We start from the raw sequence: 20,085 nt of genomic DNA on the forward strand, positions 1-20,085 counted from the left end.
AAATTTCTAAAAATTAATGAAAATTAATTTAGGTATAGTTATTTACAATTATATCGTTTTTTTCAATGCAAGGAACACAATTATTTTATATTTAAACTTGAATTTAAATAAATACAAAATTTTTCAGCTAAAATGAGAATATTTTTTTAACATTCATTAATTTAGTAAATTTACCTTAAATGTATACTTTATATATACCAATCGATTCGTTTTCATGCTAGGAATACAATTATTTCAGATATAAACTTCAATTTGAAAAATCACAAAATTTTATTGCCAAAATGTGAATTTATTGATTTTTTAACTTTTATTAATTCTTTAAATTTAAATTAAAACTATACTTTATATACTGATCGATTTGTATTGACGTAAGGAATACGATTTAATTATTTATAACCTTAAATTTTTCTATTTAAAAATTTTTTCGATTAAAAAAAAATTTTGGAAAAAAGACGATAAAATTTTTTTTTTTTTTGGTATTTTTTAAAATCCTTTGGTCAGATTTGAGATATTAATATGATAAATGAGACTATTAAATTTTATCTAATTCCATTAAAACCTGTTAAAGTTATCGTCTAAACAAAAAAGGGATCCACACACACACATACATCCGGACAATTGATCAGGATCTTGTATAACATGTTTCTATATAGAAAAAAATTTATTTTTCACTACTTTGAAAATTTGTATAAACGAAAAGACTACAAAGCTTCCTCCAGGAGATAGCAAAATCATTAAAATTCTGAAATTTAAAAAAAAATCATATCTCTGTAAAGAGAAAAAAATCATGTAACCCTTTTAGCGGTGAAGTTCTAATAGATAAAAAAAATGTTAGCCAAATCGAATATGTCAAAATCAATTCTATATATCGGAATGGAGTAGACCCCCCGCATATATATCTTCAAAAGTATTTTCATTTTATGTTAAAATTCATTTAATGTAGTGTTCTTAAAATCTGATATGTAAATGAAATTGTCAAGTATGTTTGGCACGTTTCTGTTCACCTGCTGATATAAGGGCTATGACCTCTTTTTTGTTTATATTGGTAGTAATGAAATCTAAATATATATTAGAAGTAAAAGTTTAGACAAAAAAAATATATATTTACAAATAGTATACTATATATTTCTATAAAATTATAGAACCACATACATTTCTAAATATAATTAAAAATTTTATTATTATGATTCAATTCATAAAATGTACATGAAATAACTAGTATTTCTTTTAATATATACAGTAGGAAAACACACATGTAGTTTACAATAGAAACAAAAAACTTTTTTTAAGAGTTAGAATTTTTTTTAACCATTTTACCATAAATGACAATACTTTTTACACCTCCAAGTATTGAAACAGATTTTGTAACAATTATACAAATGTATCAGAGTTTCTAGACACGATCAAACTACATAATGAGATAGTACGAAGGTATAAAAAAGATAATGAGATTTAAAATTAGTACATTGCTGAGCAGAACTCGAAAGGTAAGTCAATAATCCTTTATTATATTGAAGCTTTTTTGTGACCAACATAAAAATTTACATTTTCTTTAAAATTTCGATTCTTTTTTGTCCCTAACCTTTAATATTGAAGAAATTAATTTTTTATTTTTAAAATTTAATTTTGCAATTATTTAATTTTTGAATATAAACATATATAAAATTGTGCCTAATCTGAAATTTTACGCAAATCAATTATTATTTATTCAAAAATTTCTAACACTATTGATTTTCAGTGTAACCATCCTTTATTATCTGAACCCATAACTGGCACCATGGGTCCATTTGACCCAAGCATTTTTTCGAGCTCAAATTAATTGAATGTGTAGCTTTTGAATATTTTTTATATTTTAATACATATTAGTTTGACATATTCTTAATAATTTTCTAAGTTTTTTGGTACAACTGATTCGACACAAAGAATAAATTATCTTCAAACATTAATAATCATAATATTAAAATTTAAATAACTCATGAATTTTCAAGTAAGAACACGCAATTTTTGGTTTTTATTTTTCACATTTTTTTTTAACTAACTTAAAATAAATTAATTGCTGTAAAACTAATTAAATTTTAAAAAACACATCATAAGCTACCTCAGATTAAATTTTTGTGCAAAAATATTTAATACTGGATGTACAATACACGTTTGAATTCTTCGGGTCCAGTAGACCCATTGTGCCAGTTAAGGGTTAAAGTTGTAAGCGACCAAACGACAACAAAATTTATATTTTCCTTAAAATTTCGAGTTTTTTTTTTTTGTTTTTTTCTTTCACAATTTTTAATATTTTACATTGTCAATTTTGTTATTTAAAGATTTTTCATGATTCTAAATAATTAATCGTATAAATTTTAAAAGAATTTAATTTTTTCAAAAAATAAAATTTCTAAAATAGAATGTTATGAACATTCAAAAACAAAAAATCATTAAAATTCTAAAAAATTCATATCTTGTAAACGGCATACTAAAAAAAAATTGAAAAAAATCATGAAAGCTAGTCTCAATTAGTATTAAAAGAAAAAAAAGTTTCAAAACAAAATCGGAGATGTAAATGCAAAATGTTGTCTGATTTTTTACAAAGTGAGGCTCACTTTGATAATTTAAAAATTTCTTTTTATTTACATGTTTATATCTTATTGTAAATGTTTTATTTTTATGCGCGTGAGATTGCACACATGACATTTAAATATATTGGTCCAGAAAGACAAACACTTGTCCTTGCCGCATTATATATCCAATACCTTCTTAAAGGTATAGTGGTTACCACGCACAGTTTAGTTTATTGAAGATTCTCGTGAGTGACACATTTATCACTAAAATGTTTCATTTTATATTTTTAAAATTAAAAATTTAAAAATTAAAAAACAATTTCATTAACTTGAAAGATAACGGCTATAAACAAACACTATACAGGTTTAACAAAAAATTTAATAAAATACCTTTTTTCGAAATTCATTATCTTTCTCCAGGTTCCCTCTTTCTTGTATTTATCATTTCATTAATTAATCAATTTTCATAAAAAGAAGAAAAGAGTTCTTGAAATTCAATTTAATGAAATTGTTTCATATTAAGTGCTCAGAAAAACATATTTAACAAATTACTTTGTAACTACTCCTTAGAATTAGTAAAAATTTTAACTAATTTGAATAAGTGACTCACTTTTTGCTTTTAAATTAGTTAAATTTGACTAATTTAATAATTAAAATTATTTTTACTATTACTTAAATTTTACTAATTTAAAAGCAAAAAGTGATTCATTAACTCAAATTAGTTAAAATTTTTACTAATTCAAATTTAGAGAATATAAACCACAAATGTATTAAAAAAATGTTTAATTAACACCAATAAATCAAATTCAATGTATTTCAATTTAAAATAAATATTCAAAATTTAGTCGATAAATATTGAGAAAATTGATAATGTGTGCTATAAAAATTTTCAAGCAATAAATATTTAAATAAGAAACAGACATTTATAAATTTAATTATTAATACTTCTGATATTTAAATTTACAAAAAATTTATTTTACAGTGTATATCATTTCTGTGAATTAAGCAATTACACAAGCAATAGATCTGGATTTAAACAATATTTTATTTAAAAATGTTTATCTTAATGTCTCAAAGCAATAAATCTGAATTTTTTTTTAATGGTAAGATAATATTTAAATATATATGACTATAAAATTTATTGATTCAATAAAATATAAATTATACAATATTGTAAATATTTTAGTGTTTTTTATTGTAATTACAATGATGTTACTTGGAATTGAAAAAGTTAATGCTGATGATAGTTCTCCAGCCTTTTTTCTGAAAATTGCCAAAAATGTACCTCGTATTGGACGAAGTTCGGGGGCAGAAAATTTTTTTTTGAAAGCTTCTAAAAATATACCGAGAATTGGAAAACGTGAAGAGTCGGTGAGTATATCAATTAAAACTATAAAAAAAATTTTAAACCTTGTAATATATAAAATTAAATTTTAAATGTATTACATAAGCATCCAAACAAGGTTCCTTATATAAATACTTCCAATTTATATAATGCAAGAAAAAGAGTTTTTAAAATATATTGGTTGACTGAAACTGACCTTTATAATACTAAAAGTATTTTATTTTAAATAAATGACAATTTTTTATTTTTATCTTAAATTCTATTTAAGATTATTTGAGTGTATAAAACAGTGAAAAATTATTTTGAAAAATCTCACACGCGTGGGGGATCGAACCCAGAACCCTTAGAACGCGAGTCGTGTACTTTGACCACACAGACACATTGGTTTGCAGACCTTTTACTTAACATTTCTTCTTGAATATTAAAACTAAACTATACCTTCTATTTATGATAACAAAATAACTATATTATAGATACATTTTTATATCTAATAATAGTTTATAATACTTTTAAATAATTTATTTTAAAAATTATCAAATAAATTTAGTAGAAAATATAATATTATTATATTATATATATTATATTACTTTTCAATAATGATAGCGAAAAATTTATTTTTAATTTTTAACCCTCGGAGCACACACCTCTTTTTTCGAACAAGTAGCACAGTCTGGGTCGCTGTGACCCTGTTTACTTTACAAAACTCCCCTATTTTTGAACTATTGGACTGATCAACACAAAAAAAATATTTTTTTATTCATTGAACCTTGTAAAATAAGAATATGCAGTTTAGAAATATTATTAAATTATTTGCATATTGAAAAAAAATTCGTGAAGTTAACTAATTAAAAAGAAAAAATTGAATTTAAAAAAAATGTAACTTTTGTAATTTTTAATATTTTAAGCTAAAAATTGGGATTTATATTCTCGAAGTGTGTTAGAATAAGGGAAAAAATACCACCTTATTTTATTTTTTAAAAAAGGTATTTATTTTGAAGTTTAACGAAGGTAACTTTTAAGACGATAAAAATGTGATTTTCGACACAACTTTTTAAAACTATACTTTTTTAATAACATATTTACTAGTATTTTATTATTTTCTTTGGATTATCATGTTACTTATTATTCCTTATTAGTTAGTTACCACTATATGGCCTTAGGTTCGTGTTGTATTGCCGACTTTTCAAATTACACTTCATTGAAATTAATGACAGGGTCTGTGTGACCCAGTATGTGCTCCGAGGGTTAATTAAAAACATAACAATTTTTTTTATAAACAAATTAAGTTTTTTTTTAATTTGGATATGATTTTTAAAAAACCTTTTTTTAAACATACCTGGAAATACTATAAAGATTTTGCAAAAAAATTTAGAGTGGGACGATAAGTTTTATAGATTTAAATAGACATTTAAACACCGTGCGCAGTATTGTGAACATTTTCCCGTAGGTTGAAGAGTTTATTGAACGACACTGTTTTCTTTTTTCTGACTTTAATACAGTTGATATAATCAATACTTTGAAATAAGAAAAAAAAATAATAATAAAAAAATAAATAGTAATTAATAGTAGAAAAATCGTTTATGGGACCAAAAAATTCAAAATGGCGCACCTATGGCGACTCAATATGGCAGAAAATTTTAAAATTGATTCGATTCGTTCAAAACAACTAAAAAAATTTTTTTTTCTTTAATATTAATTTATAAATAAAAATAATAAATATTTCTTAAATATATTGTTATAGTCAATCCTCGAAAACGGATACACGTCATCTCCATACAACAATGATAATCAGTTTTTGAAAGCAACGAAAAGAAGAATTGGTTATCCTGCTAACACAGGTATTATATTTGTATTATATATTCGAGATTTATTTTCTTCTGTTTATATGTATGCGACGTGAACAGTCATTATTGATTTCAATAAAAGAAAGATATACGCTGATTACTAATTTCAAAATTTTAAATTGATCCAATATGGCGGAAACTTTTTTTTAAACTTGACGAAAAAATTCGTTTAAATCTAGTTACTCGAGGACCAAATACAAATTTTACGTTAAATTCCTATATAACTATTGACTGTTAAGAACTTTTAAATTCGGATAAATAATAACAAACTTTGTTTAAAAAAATACAAAAACCGAAAAAAAATTTTCCAATTTAATATACGTGAAAGTATACTAAGACTTTGCAAAAAGTTTCAAAGTAAACCTTCTTGGTCCAACCTAAAGAGATAAATCTTATCCTATTAAAATAATTTGTTTTTAAAAAAAATTTAATTCGTTTTCTTTTCTTTTTTAAAACAACATTTATTTTATTTCACTTTTCTATAAGTGGAGTGAAGGATCTTAGCGCAGACAAAAAACTTTTTATTTTAAAAAATAGAAAAAAAGAAATTTTTTTTGTTTTAAACAAAAGGATTAAACAAAAAAGGATCATCGGGCTCACTCTAAAACTTTTTGCAAAATTTTTTTTTGGAAATTTCAACTCTCCCTCTCTCCCCATATGTAACGCACAGTTACATACATTAGCGCCATTTTTTTCGCTCACCGTAACAAATAGCTTGACCCCCCCCCCCTCACCCTGGAAGCGTTTCGTATTTTGTGAACAGTCCCTTCCAGATATGTAAAACGAAAAAAAGGTAAACTTGTTTTAAATTTTAATTTGAGGTACGGAAACATGGACTTGGGAACATTTTCCTCTCGCAATAGAAGGTCCACCTGAATTATGGAGAACACTTGCAAGATACAGTGATGAAAAAGCTTTTGAATCATCTGACGAGTGAGTAAATAGTTCAGATTTACATAAAGGCGTTTAAGAATTTTATGTTAATATTCAGATTTTGACAAAATATTTTTCGCTAAAAAATATTTAAGAAATTTTTTTAAAATCGTTCCATTTATTCTGTAAATCTGAATTAGTAAAAATGTTTACTAATTTAAATTAGTGACTCACTTTTTGCTTTAGAATTAGTTAAATTTTACTAATTGTTAGTAAAATTTACTAATAATTAGTAAAATTTTACTAATTGATAAGCACAAAGTGAGTCACTAATTCAAATTAGTAAACTTTTTTACTATTTCAGATTTAGAGAGTAATTGAAAACAATTTTCATAGTACTCAGCAAGAAAAATGTTTCTTTGATATAGGGTTGAAGAAAAGTTTTCTTTAATATAAAGAAAATTTATTTTTAATTTAAAAAAAATTGTTTACTTTAATGATAGAACCTCCAACGTCCTTCCTGCAGGATGAAAAAGACTCACGTGAGTCCCTCCGAAATCGCTTTCTAAAATTACCTTGGATTGAGATAAACACAAAAAAATATATTATATATATTATATATTATTATATATTATTATATATTTTTATATATTATATATATTATTTTATTAGTTAGATATTTTGTTTGGTAAATATTCTAAATGAACGACATTTAAAGTGGTCGATATTTTATTTGTTCGATATTCTAAATGATAGAAATTTAGAAGCATCGAATTTTATATCCATCGAAATTTAATTTGGTCGATATTTTAAAAGCTCGACACCTTTTTAGCTATACGAGTTTCCTTTCTATGTAGTTTGTCGGTAAAATACATTGAAATTTTGCGGGAAATTTGAAATTATTGATGTAAATAATAATAACAACATAGAGAGGAAACTCGTATAGCTAAAAAAATGTCGAGCTTTTAAAATATCGACCAAATTAAATTTCGATGGATATAAAATTCGATGCTTCTAAATTTCTATCATTTAGAATATCGAACAAATAAAATATCGACCACTTTAAATGTGGATCATTTAGAATATCGACCAAACAAAATATCGAACTAATAAAATTTCGACCACTTTAAATGTCGATCATTTAGAATTTCGACCAAATAAAATATCGACTTAAAGATACTTAATTCGATCAATTAAAATTTTGAACTTTTTAAGTTTTGGGAAAAATTATGCGCCTCCTGCCGACAGGACTCTTCTTAGTTTATTGATACGATTACCTAGCCCTGATTTTTAAATTTAGAAAGTTGATATTTACATGATCTGATAGCTTTTTTAATTACCTTTCGAATCATATATATTTTCGTATGTTTATCTGAATCCATATTAATTTTATAATGTAATTTCGGAGAGACTCTCACCTGAGTCTTTTTCATCCGTCCTCAATTGCGCTGGATACAAATCTTTGTACATAGTGTTATAATAATAATTACAAACAAAATTCAAGATTAAAAAAAATATAGTGCAGAAAATTTATTTTGTAATTTATGGAAATTTATGAGGTAATTTATGAGATAATTTATGAAATTTTTAGGTAATTTATAATTATAATACAAACAAAATTCAAGATTCAAAAACTATTGCAGAAAATTTACGTGGTAATTTATGGAAATTTATGAAATTTTGAAGGTAATTTATAATATATAAAAGAAAATTTTAAAAAACTAATTTTTGAAATTTATAGGGTAATTTATGGTAATTTATGGAATTTTATGTGGGAATTTAAGAAAATTTAATGGAAATATATGTTTTAAATAAATTGCGTCCTGCCGGCAGGATGGCGCAATGTGCGGAGAAGCATCCTGCCGGCAGTACGCAGCCGCTTGTCCAAACGTCCTGCCGGAAGACCCTTCCAGCAGGATGGGCGCTTGGACGTTCTATCATTAAAGAAAAACTTTTTTAATTTCAAAGTTTTATTTAAAATAAAAAACTTTTCTTTAATCAAATAAATTTTCTTTAAATTAAAGAAAACTTTTCTTTGACCATATATCGAAGAAATATTTTTTTGATTCAAAGAAACATTTTTCTCAGTGTTTATATAAATATATTTTGTTACTAATTTTGATACTAATTTTTAGTATCGACAATGAAATTCTACATCGAGATAAGAGAGCAGAAGAAGAAAATTAATTCCAAATGAAAACATAATAATTCCTGATAGATATTTCCAACTTAATCATCAAAGGTCAATTATTTTTATAAATGGAATAATTAAAATAGAAATTAACTAGTATTTTGTAGTGTTAAAAAGTGTTAAAAATTGTACGCACCTTCTTTAAATAAAGAGCACAATTTTTAAGACTTAAAATTAAAAAAATTTATAAACGAACAAAATTAGTTATTACGAATAAATGTAAATGTACCTGTATTCAAGTTATAGGTGTTGGCAAAATATCTAATAAAAATATATTATAGACAATAATATTGGTTTGTTAATAAAAATAATTTTTTTTTTAAGATGAATTGCTAAAATATTAAAGTTTTTTTTTCATTGACTAAGTGGGATTGATAATTTTCATTTTTTAAAATAATAATTATTTTCAATTTTTTAAGTTGTAATTTAAATTAATAATTTTGTTACTTACTTCTTTATCTTTGCATGAGTATAGTATTAACAGTCGATAATGTAGAAAAGAATTATACCAGTGCCTGCAGTACATATCATACGTCGAGCGTTATTCTTCTCAACTACTAAGTTCCTGATAGATGGAGGCACATTGTAAACTCTACAATACCTCTACATAGACAAAACAATATTTATTAACAACAATAAATATTTTTATATTGAAATTATATTTTAATTGTAAATACTAAATAAATTTATTTTCCTATTTATATTATATTTTAAATTAAGAATCTATTATATCGGATGAGAAAAATTATATTCATAATATGATATATCACCGTTAGATGGCTACTTGTAAAAATATATTTGTATTTAACTTCTGGATTTAGTTTGAAGAAGTTTAGTTTTTTTAATACCTATACAGTTTAATATTATTTTTTATATAAATATGGAAAGTGACAAGCAAAAAAAATGTGCAATGTCCAACGATATTAAACCTATTCTTCCAATGTTTGGCAAAAATTGTATATTACCTTACCATCCAAGATTCATTGGGCCCTGGTCATTGTCTCCATCAGCTGTTTCAAAAACTCCAATTAACTTGGATTGCATTAAAAAAGCCATTGAGGATATGTCGTTAGGTATAACTGATGTTGGATTCAAATCTGATGATGCTTCAACTGATGACAGCGATGCTGAAGGTAGGATTAATGAATTAAATGACAGTCTTAGGTGTCATCCATAAACTACATAGCTCTTCAAGGGAGTGGAATGCGATATTTGCTACAAGAGGAAAAAATGGCGCTATTTTATGAAATTGGGGGGGGGGGGTTAAAAAATAGGCTACATAGTTTATGGATAACTCTTTATGAGGAGCAGCAACAAAAATAATAAAAAAAAAACCAAATTAAATTAAATATTTTACTTGTACCACTTGTACAATTATACCAAATTGGTAAATATTTTAAGGTTATGTTTTTGTACAATATTATACTTTTATAATAATTCTTAAACTATCTAAAATTTCAAATTTGATTTTTAATTTTCATTTATATACTTATCTGCAGCCTTTAAAGGTGCTCTCACATCTTTTTGGTTGCCTACAGGTTACCATATGTCAACGCATGAGAGTGAGTGCGACAGAAAAATGCCATGATAACCTGTAGGCAGCCAAAAAGGTGTGAGTGCCCCATAATCCCTCGGAAGATTAAATTTATCCACTCGGTGAAAATGGGCTCTATCCTTATTGCGACGAAGCTGAAGTACGCAACGTTTATGATAAATGATTTTTAATGAAATAATTTTTTTAAAATGAAAAATTCTATAATTTTATGCCTAAAAAATATTTTTTACAGTTTTCATTAATCAAAAAATTATTTTAAAAAATATTTTTTAGACAAAAAATTATAGAATTTTTCATTTTAAAAAATTATTTCTTTAAAAATCGTTTATCATAAATGTTGCGTATTTCAGCTTTGTCTTATTGCGATGAAAACAGCCTCATAGAACCAATTATGGTATATAATCTTTTGAAGATTTTTTCCCTTACATGTCACACGAAAAAAAAGTAGACTTTTACCCCAAAATCGGTATAAAAATTACCTGCAACAAATTTTATCCTAGTTGAGGGCGCCACCGAATTAGCATTGGTTAAAATTACCCTCAACAAAATTTACCCAGCCTTTTTTTTGTGTAATTTAATTAATTAAAGTTGAATTATTTTTCCGAATTTTAATTTCAATTTATTAATTTTTGTTACAATGTGTATAAACTTTTGGGAAAAAGACATATATACTTTTGTACTTTGTTGTTGTCCCGTTTACAATGAAATAAATAAGTGATTTATACGTAACTAATCAATAATTTTTTACGCCAATATTAAATAAATTAGAGTTCTCATTTTTGGGAAACTAAAATGCAATATACTCTTCGGTTCAAAAAAAAAAAATAAATATACACGTTTGTCGGCTTCGTTTTAATAACAAGTTTTAGAATGTGTCAATAATCTACCATTCCAATACTCATTATGAAGTCAGTTTTCGTATTCATTATTCAATGATCTGTCTATAAAAGAGACTTAAATAGATTTAAAATGTTGTAAATCAAGATTTATTATTTCAGAAATTAATAAGCCCTTAAATTCAATCGTAAATATATATATATATAGAAACATCATAAGGAATATATTGAAACTTATATTATTCTCTCTATAAATATATAAACGGCTACCAATTATTTTAATACCTCTAAATTCTAATTAACGAATAAAAATGGTATATATATATATTCCTACCTTTTTTTAATTGATGTAAATTATTAATCTAATTCAGAATCATATATTGCAACTAAACATTAAAACATTTTATTCACTTTCAAAAAACTATTGTTACTTTTTAAATCGAAAAAAATATTATTCTAATTTAAGGTAATTAAAAGAAACATTTTAAATAATCAACATTTTTAAAATCGTCTATAAAATAAAAACACTGTTAATTTGAAGGTATTTTGGAATGCAACGTTTTAATTCGATAAATAGTACGAAATTAATTATAAATTTCAAAAAAAAGAGAAGCAAAAATTTATATTTATAGTGAGCAGTTGAGTAAGAAAAAATTTGTTTGGAGATATAGTGAAAATATACTAACCTTTATTTATGTTCGTCAACATAGCAGATTCAAGATCAGCTCATATATAATCACAATACTTGAAAATTTTTAATTATTTTTATGGTTCGAATGATTATCAATAATAATTTAATTATAAATGAACAAAAAATTAAACATTGCACATTGATAAATATTTTTCATGCATTGCCATTGAATGCAATTAATAATTTCCTGTCACACAATATCTTAATTGCCTGATGCCATTTGTAAACAAACAGGGTTGGGAATCAAGAGCTCAAAATAAGGTCATCCAAAACAAAGTTGGGTAGGATTGTAATTTTGTCCAATAATAATTTTCGTAAAGTGTACACTTGTGGCCAGAATAGATATATCTACACTTTTTTTTGTTCTTTTCTAACGCACATGTTGTCATGGCAACACGTGTGTTAGAAAAGGACAAAAAAGTGTAGGCATAGGGCCAACGCACAATGGTTTCACGAAAGTCGTTCGCGAACGAAATTCATGCGTTAGAAAAGGACAGTGATATATTTCTGTTCTTTTCTATCTCATGAACCACGTTCGCAAACGACTTTTGGGAAGCTGTTCTGCTTTGGCCTATATTTGGACATGAGTGTACATATATTTAATTACGTAGTTCAAGTATAAAGTTACTAAATTTTTACTAGAGCAGGGTACGGTAGTTGATGAGAATGATGACAAATGTCGAATGGTGACAATGGAAACCAACCGTAATGTTGTGCACTAGATAATCGCAATCTTGGATTTTCCCCCACCCAACTTGAACTACCTAAAGGTTCTTTTATATCTCTAGTATTTTGGTCAAGCAATTGGCTGGATTGGATTTTCACGGTTCTATCACTGAATTTGATTGGCTCTGACGAATGTTACATTGTCACCGTGAAAATTAAATTTTGTTAGAGCCAATCAAATTCAGTGATTCTCTATGAAAATTCAATACAGCCGAATGTTTGACCAAAATACTATAGAGGTGTAAAAGCACCTTAAAACCAAAAGGCCAACGCAGAATAGAAACGTAACCGGAAGAATAAGTTAAGGCACTCTCACACCTTTTTGGCTGCCTGCAGATTACCATCGCAACGCATGAGAGTGAATGCGACAGAAAATTTAAAAATTTGAATATTCAAATTTTCTGTCTCACTCACAATCGTGCGTTGCCATGGTAACCTGCAGGCAGGCAGGCAGCCAAAAAGGTGTGAGAGTGCCTTTATAGAGAAGGACAAACAATCTATCTATCCTTCTCTAACTCATTCTTCTGTTTCGGTTAAATTAAGATATTGTGTGACAGGAAATTATTAATTGCGTTCAATGGCAACGCATGAAAAATATTCATCAAGTGTGTAATGTCTAAATTTTGTTAATTTATAATTAAATTATTAAATTGTTGATAATCATTTAAACCATAAAAAGAAGTTTATATGACGTAAGTATTTTTATTTTTCTTTACAAGGAACAAAAAAAATAACTAATAAAAATAAGAGAGGACTGTGAGACGAGCAAAATATATAATTTTAAGTACAGTATTTTATGATTTTTTTTTTATTCTACTACGTGTCTATATATATATATGTATATAAAGTTCCATTGGCATATAGTTTTAAAATGTATACATATATAGACATCATATTAATAAAAAATCCTCTTTCTTTTCTTATATCCAAAGTTGGTTGCGGGAGCGTGTGAAAAGAAGGTGCAAGTATGAAGCGTCATGCCAGATAATGATAATGATGACGGCGGTGGGACTTGACTTCTTCTTGAAGTGAAAAAAAAAAATTCATTTTTCTTTTATCCTCTAACCTATATGAGAAGGGATCCGCTACCGTCCCGCTCATTGTCCCTCTTGATTTTATATCCGCTATTCAAATGACTATCGAGACCATGTCAAAGTGCTACTGTGATTTGATATGATCATGTATAGTGGTTAGAAGTAATTAATAGTCAGGTATAGAAATATATAGTTATGAGGCGAGGGGTAGGATTGGTACACAACACGTGTTCTCTAGTACCTACCACTTTTGCAAATTTAAAAAGCAAACAACAATTCTACATTGTAGTGAACCTATTAAATAAATATATATAATGCAGAAAATCCCAGCAAAAAATTATTATACTTTCACTAATTTACATTATGTTTATATATATAAATAAAAACAGACTATTTCTTCAAATATATTTGTATATCATATAAATATATAGTAATAATTTTAACACTTCTTCAATTTTCATCTTTTTTAAAAAAAATAACATCATTATCCTTCTCATCTAAAATTTACGTCGAACCCCGGTCGATAAAATCAGACATTAACGATGCCATAGAATTAGTTTTAAAGCTATGAAGGTGAAAGAAACGATCTGTTTACTTTGCCTTTTTTGACCCAAGTGTTTTAACTTTCTGCTCGGTGCCGCCCCAAAAAGAATAAATTCCAATAACCAATTTCTTTTGAGTAATACATTCAAATTTTTGATAACATTTAGAATCTATAGAAAAAAAATTTATATGATTCAAATACTCGACTACTTTACTATTATCAAATAAATATTCACTTGAACCAAATAATTTTTATTCGAATTAAATTGTATTTGAACCAATAATTTCTGTATTTGAAACAAATATCGTCTCAATTAATAATTATTTGATACAAATAAATTTATTTGTTAGTAGCCAAGTAATCGAGTATTTGAATCAAATAATTTTTTTTCAGGGGTTAAATCAAAAATAGTTTTACATTTTATGGATATTATTTTCAAAAATGAATTTAGTAACGATTATTTTTAGCAAAAATTAAAAAAAAAATTATTCCAAAAAATATAGGCCATTTTAATGTTTTATGGTATTAATTTAATCTGCAATTTAATAGTTGATAATTTTAAAACAATATTTTGATTTTAAATTTAAATATACATGTTTTTTAAAACTTACCCCACTATATACAGGGTGTAAAATGTAAAGAAGAGGGTGAGAAAAGTGTCGGTCTGTATCACACTTAAACTCCCGTGGCGAATGTTTGAGCACGAGTCACAGTGCGAGATCAGGCGTTAAATGAAATTAGTGCGGTGATTAGTTAAGCTTATAACCAGACCGTTTAACTGATCCTTTGGGTTATAAATTATTTTAAAATGACTTGCAAAAATTCATTAAAAGACTTTATATCATGTATATATTATAAATGAAAGTTTCTATTTACACCAAAAATGAAAATTTTATATTTGATAATTTTTTAAAAATGTACCATTTAATTTTCAATTATAGCAAATAAATGAAAAAACGGAAGGAATATTTTATTGAGAAAAAATCATTTTAATTGATACAAAATTTAGAAAATTCCAGACTTGAATTATTCAGATAATATTGAATTAAAAAAAAATTTTATTATTTAAGAAGGAATGATACACATTAACATAATCTCAAAACTGAGAAATTGTTTTTTAACAATTTAACGCAAACAAAATTATGATTAAAATTAATTGCAACCAATTTTAAGAGATCTACTATTGTTATTCATTTTGCAGAAAAACTATATATGTTGATTCAAAATATTTTTTTAATTTTATATTTTTTTATATTTTGAAAAATTATATTATTCAGAATTTACTTTGAGAAAATATAATTACAAAAATTGAATTCGTAAAAATTTAGGGAATAACTTTAAACAAATTTCGTAATTACAATTTCTTCCACTGGTCTAATGATTGTTTATAAATTATTGAAAAATTGGTTCGATAAAAAAGACAATTGTAAGATCGTGGAGGCTAAATCTATTTCATCAAAAATTTTAAAAGTAATTATAAGCCCAAATCTTGGATGTACCTGTCGGCGTGTTTCTCGAAAAGGTTAAAAGTAGACCGTCAACTAACTATATATATGAAACAACTCTTTTAAAAACACCGCATTACGTATATATTATTTGTCTGAAATCATTTGTGTTTTTTATACCAAATATTAAGAAATTAAAAATGTGCGCAAAGCTTTTCAGTTATAAAGTACTTAAATTGCAAATAAAAAAACTAAATTACTGATATATTTGATGTCAGTATTACATTATAAATAGAAATAAGAAAAAAGGTTACAAAGTAAAAATAAATTTTAATAAAATTATTAAGTCATAATATAATAAAAAAAGAAATTTATAAGTAATATTTAAGAAAACTATAATGGAAATTGGAAATTATTGTTGCTGCGAAATTTCAACCTGAGGAATAGCGTCAGAGTTCTTGGCGCCGCGTGCGGCAACCGTCAAAGGGGTCCTCCGCCCAGTCTCTGCCTCCGCCCCATAACGTCTTTTACTCATTGACCACTATAAGTCTGACATCTCGTCAGACCATGTGTGTCATCCCTTATGTTTTAAAGCAGGTGTATAAGAGTATATTTCATAGAAACGAAAATTCTACAATTAAGCCTGCAGCATAAAAAAAAAGAGTTTAAACAGTGCTATCAATAAAAAAAAATGTTCCATATATACAAGAATGGATTTTAAAAAATCTCTTTAAAAGAAATTATCTTTTAGAGATTATACTCGAATTAATAATTATTAATTAGAAACATATCCACTTTTATTTAAAAATATTATATATGATTATAATAATGTTTGATTTAAACCTAAGGGAAATAAAAACCAAAATATCTGACGAAGTAGGTAAAAGTCACTAGACCGCCAATCCTAATTGACAATAATTTTAAAATAATCAATGTAACATTCGAATTGTGACGCTTTGCAGGGAATGGTAGCTTTTTTTCGATGCATGGTGGGAAACCAGAATAGAGAAAAGCAGGGTGAGGCAGGTGTCAACACTATAAACTTATGGCATATTTCAGACGTTCTACTTGAATTCCAGTGGAAATTTACATTCGCCCATTCATGTAAATAAAAGTAGAATGCGAGTAGAACATCTGAAATATGTCATAAGTTTATGTTGTTGACACCTGCTTTTCTCTATTCTGGTTCCCCACCATGCAGCGAAAAAAAGCTACCATTCCCTGCAAAGCGTCACAATTCGGATGTTCAACTGATTATTTTATATAATTGGAATGGGTGGTCTAGTGACTTTTATCTACTTCGTCAGACATTTTGGTTTTTATTTTTCTTTTCTATCGTACACGGAAAAAAAGGAATTGCTTACAGATGCTACTTGATGTTACAAAATTAGTAACCACAGCTAAATTTTTTGCTATGACAAGAATGAACTTGGTTAGAGTCTACAGCAAACATTTTATAGAAAATTTCTTTTGCTACGGCATGCAGCATAAAGTTCGCTGCCACAGCAAAATACTTTAATGCATATAGCAAAGATATGCTAATATTTAAATATCATTTTCTCAGTGTATTTTTTATACAAACATCAACAATTATAAAGGGTGCAAAAAAAATCGAACTAAATAATGTGTAAAAAAATTACGCGTGGAGATAATTAATTACTTTTTAAATGGACAATTATCAAGCCTCTCGACACCCCAATCCAGTGAAGAAAGATGAAAGAAAATTTTTGTATGGTCATCGTTGCTACTGCGATCCATCGAATCCACGTCATCCTATATATATCCTATCTTGAGTAAGCTTATATATATATATATATATATATAGAGCTTACAGCTTACTTAACGAAGCGAAGTCGCTGGCGTTTAGTCTGTAACTAATGAAGCCGCGCGCATCCCTGATTCGTTGGGTTTCGAGGATAGGGTCAAACAATCAGAACTGCGGAACAACGGTACATTATATATACCTATATATGAATCTATCAACGAAAGGATGGCGCCAACGCAGTTAGCTTCCTTCGAGATTTAAATTAATGATCTTCTATTCTACTAAATCCTTATTTTGTATTTTGGATGAGCGCTATGGGTAAATTATTATCCGTGACGCCTGTACTATTATTACATTATATGTATATACTTTGACTTTCATTATCTTCGTAACTGTATAGAAATTAATGTTTTATTTACAGTTTTCTTTGAGAGAAAAAGTGAATGAAATAAAAGTTTTTTTTTAAAACAGAACATTAATAATCTTTTTATTATAGCGAACACATGTAAATTTGTTGTTATGGTGTGAAATATATAATTCCATTTATATAATTTTTGGTTTTAAGTTTTTATGAATGAAGAGACATTTAGTCCTAATAGTATAGTACAGTTCATTAGATGATCCCGTTGATTTTGAAAATGTTGGGATATATATATGTATAAATGTATCTACCTGCTCTTTTTTGCTGAGGTTATATCCGGTTGATTAGGCAGTAACTAATGAATCATCTTGGGGCGCTAATTGCTGCTAGGAGTAAACCTATATAGCTGACCTGTGACTCTAGATTACTATAGACAACCTGCGCCGCTTCCTGACCGTGCGACCTTCCAGCTGACCTTCTCAACCCTCCCTATAACTAATTTGGACTTCGTCTCTTCAGAATTTCATTTACATTTCCTTCCCCTTTTCTTTAACCTGTTTGCCATGTTGAAGGTGATGATGATGCTCTAAAAATTTTATTGAAAAGCAAGGTCGAGGGACAAACACTTAGAACCAAATTTTTGAGTCACTTTTTCATCCAATGCAGAGTGAGTTTTAAAAATACCATACCATTTAAATAAATAATATTGTTAAATTAAGCTTTTAAATTTTAATGAACTAAATAAAATATAACTCCTATAACTATAAACTCCTAAAAATTTTAGTTTATGTTTTTGATGGTTTTACCTCAATAAAAAGTTCTATTTTAATTACATAGAAAATTAAAAGGCATTAAAATAAGCTGCAACGCTTATTATTTTAATCTAATTTTGCTTATTTTAATCCATTTTGGTATTAAAATAAGCAAAATTGGATTAAAATAATAAGCGTTGCAGCTTATTTTAATGCCTTTTAATTTTCTGTGTAGGCAAAATCCAGAATAGATTTTATTGAATATTTTTGACTTAAACATGAATGGTTTATATAAAGAGTTTATCCTCTTTGTGTATTTTTACTTCAAAAATCAAAAACATAATCTAAAATTTTTTGGAGCTTACAGGTATATCTTTTGTCACGGAACGTGTACAAGTTGTTATCAATCATAACATTTTCATAACGTTTTCCAACACCTGCTACACACACCGTATATAGAAAAATGCACCTGTTTTTTTAAAATTCCACTTGACATTGAAAACATTTTGAAAACATATGAATGTGAATTCCAAAAAGACACTTCAACTTGTTGAATATTATTTTGAAAGACTGTGCGTCCAGCATAAAATTAGGGATTAAAATTTTTCTCAATATACTCGCGCGCGTACAAAAGAAGAAAGGAAAAAGGGAATCACAGGGTTAATCCCGCCTTTTTTTAACTTAACTTAGACCGACACGGTCGTCATCTCTTCTATATAGTCGTAGATAATTGGCCCCTATACGTGATTTCTAGTTTGGTGCCAGAGGGAATTCTAGGAGTCGGTAGACGGTCAAATCCAGTTTTGGACGGCATTTATGCCGCAAGGACCCCGAGGCATCGTTTACGGCTGATCTAATAAAAGTCCGTTGTTTCTTGGACGTTGTAAACAGGCGAATGTTGCAAAGGTGCTTTTGCAGAGATCAGAGCCTTTCTTTCGTTTTAAAAAGTAGCAAAAAAAAATATATATATATAAAATAATAAAAAAAAATCAACTTTTGGCGCAAAGGGCTCTATAGACCACCAAAGACTTTTTTTTATTCAGATTTCGCATTATAACTTTTATGTCAATTAATTTGTATAAAATCTTCTACTTGTAAATAAATTGTTAAACCATTTTTGATTTAGAAAAAAAATATTCTTGTTTTAAGAGGATTCCTCTTATTTTGATGCATATTTTCCTCTATAGAATACGGCTCAAAAGGATGTCCTCTTAATATGACAGGTATGTCCTCTAGGATTATTCCTCTTAATATATAAGAGGATACTCTTACATTGAGAATAATCTTTTCAGAATGACAATAATATTCTCAGAACAAAAAATAATCTCTTTGGTTTATTAATATTATACTCTAATTTCCAAAAGGATTTCCTATTGGAATTCGCACATGCGCAATAGCTGATTGATTTATATTAATTATGGCGTTATCTAACCTACCCGAGTAAAAATTTAAGACGGCAGATGTAAATCTTACATCGCATCTGTATAGAATTTAAGACGGCCATCTACATAGGCCTTTTGATATACAGTCTAGGTAGGGAATATATAGGCCTTTCTATATAGGTCATTTGA

The 20,085-nt window shown here is 26.7% G+C and overlaps 3 protein-coding genes across 4 annotated transcripts in view; 2 read left to right on the forward strand and 1 right to left on the reverse strand.

Moving 5' to 3' along the window:
• Window positions 1-9,901, reverse strand: part of LOC127279846 (glutamate decarboxylase) — a 67,486-nt gene extending 57,585 nt beyond the window's left edge. The window contains exons 1-2 of the mRNA XM_051302469.1: window positions 9,771-9,901; window positions 9,257-9,408 (exon numbers count right to left, since the gene is read on the reverse strand). The gene's annotated coding sequence lies outside the window, so the exon portion shown is untranslated. The remainder of the gene's footprint in view (window positions 1-9,256; window positions 9,409-9,770) is intronic.
• Window positions 1,327-9,093, forward strand: LOC127279848 (uncharacterized). Of its 2 annotated transcripts, none has more exons than XM_051302477.1 (6): window positions 1,327-1,487; window positions 3,535-3,655; window positions 3,739-3,923; window positions 5,639-5,735; window positions 6,563-6,674; window positions 8,750-9,093. In XM_051302477.1, exons 2-6 carry the CDS (start codon window positions 3,607-3,609, stop codon window positions 8,799-8,801), a joined length of 495 nt encoding a protein of 164 aa, XP_051158434.1. In that variant the 5' UTR covers window positions 1,327-1,487; window positions 3,535-3,606; the 3' UTR covers window positions 8,802-9,093. The 2 variants fall into 2 exon arrangements, with proteins under 2 accessions (XP_051158434.1, XP_051158435.1); XM_051302478.1 differs by lacking the exon at window positions 1,327-1,487 and adding an exon at window positions 2,687-2,797.
• Window positions 9,598-20,085, forward strand: part of LOC127279847 (homeotic protein distal-less) — an 88,992-nt gene continuing 78,504 nt past the window's right edge. The window contains exon 1 of the mRNA XM_051302476.1: window positions 9,598-9,938. Within this exon, the coding sequence (XP_051158433.1) occupies window positions 9,686-9,938 (253 nt within the window). The 5' untranslated portion in view covers window positions 9,598-9,685. The remainder of the gene's footprint in view (window positions 9,939-20,085) is intronic.

Source organism: Leptopilina boulardi, unplaced genomic scaffold (genome assembly GCF_019393585.1).
Source record: "Leptopilina boulardi isolate dan_hultmark-lab unplaced genomic scaffold, ZJU_Lbou_2.1 LbouV2_223, whole genome shotgun sequence".
Classification (NCBI taxonomy): domain Eukaryota; kingdom Metazoa; phylum Arthropoda; class Insecta; order Hymenoptera; family Figitidae; genus Leptopilina; species Leptopilina boulardi.

Excerpts from the sequence above, each read along its gene's own strand:
- LOC127279848 (XM_051302477.1), top strand. The coding sequence starts at position 3,607 with ATGTTTATCTTAATGTCTCAAAGCAATAAATCTGAATTTTTTTTTAAT. Across the intron at positions 3,656-3,738 it reads ATCTGAATTTTTTTTTAATG|TGTTTTTTATTGTAATTACA; the intron begins GTAAGATAATAT and ends TAAATATTTTAG. Across the intron at positions 3,924-5,638 it reads TTGGAAAACGTGAAGAGTCG|TCAATCCTCGAAAACGGATA; the intron begins GTGAGTATATCA and ends ATATTGTTATAG.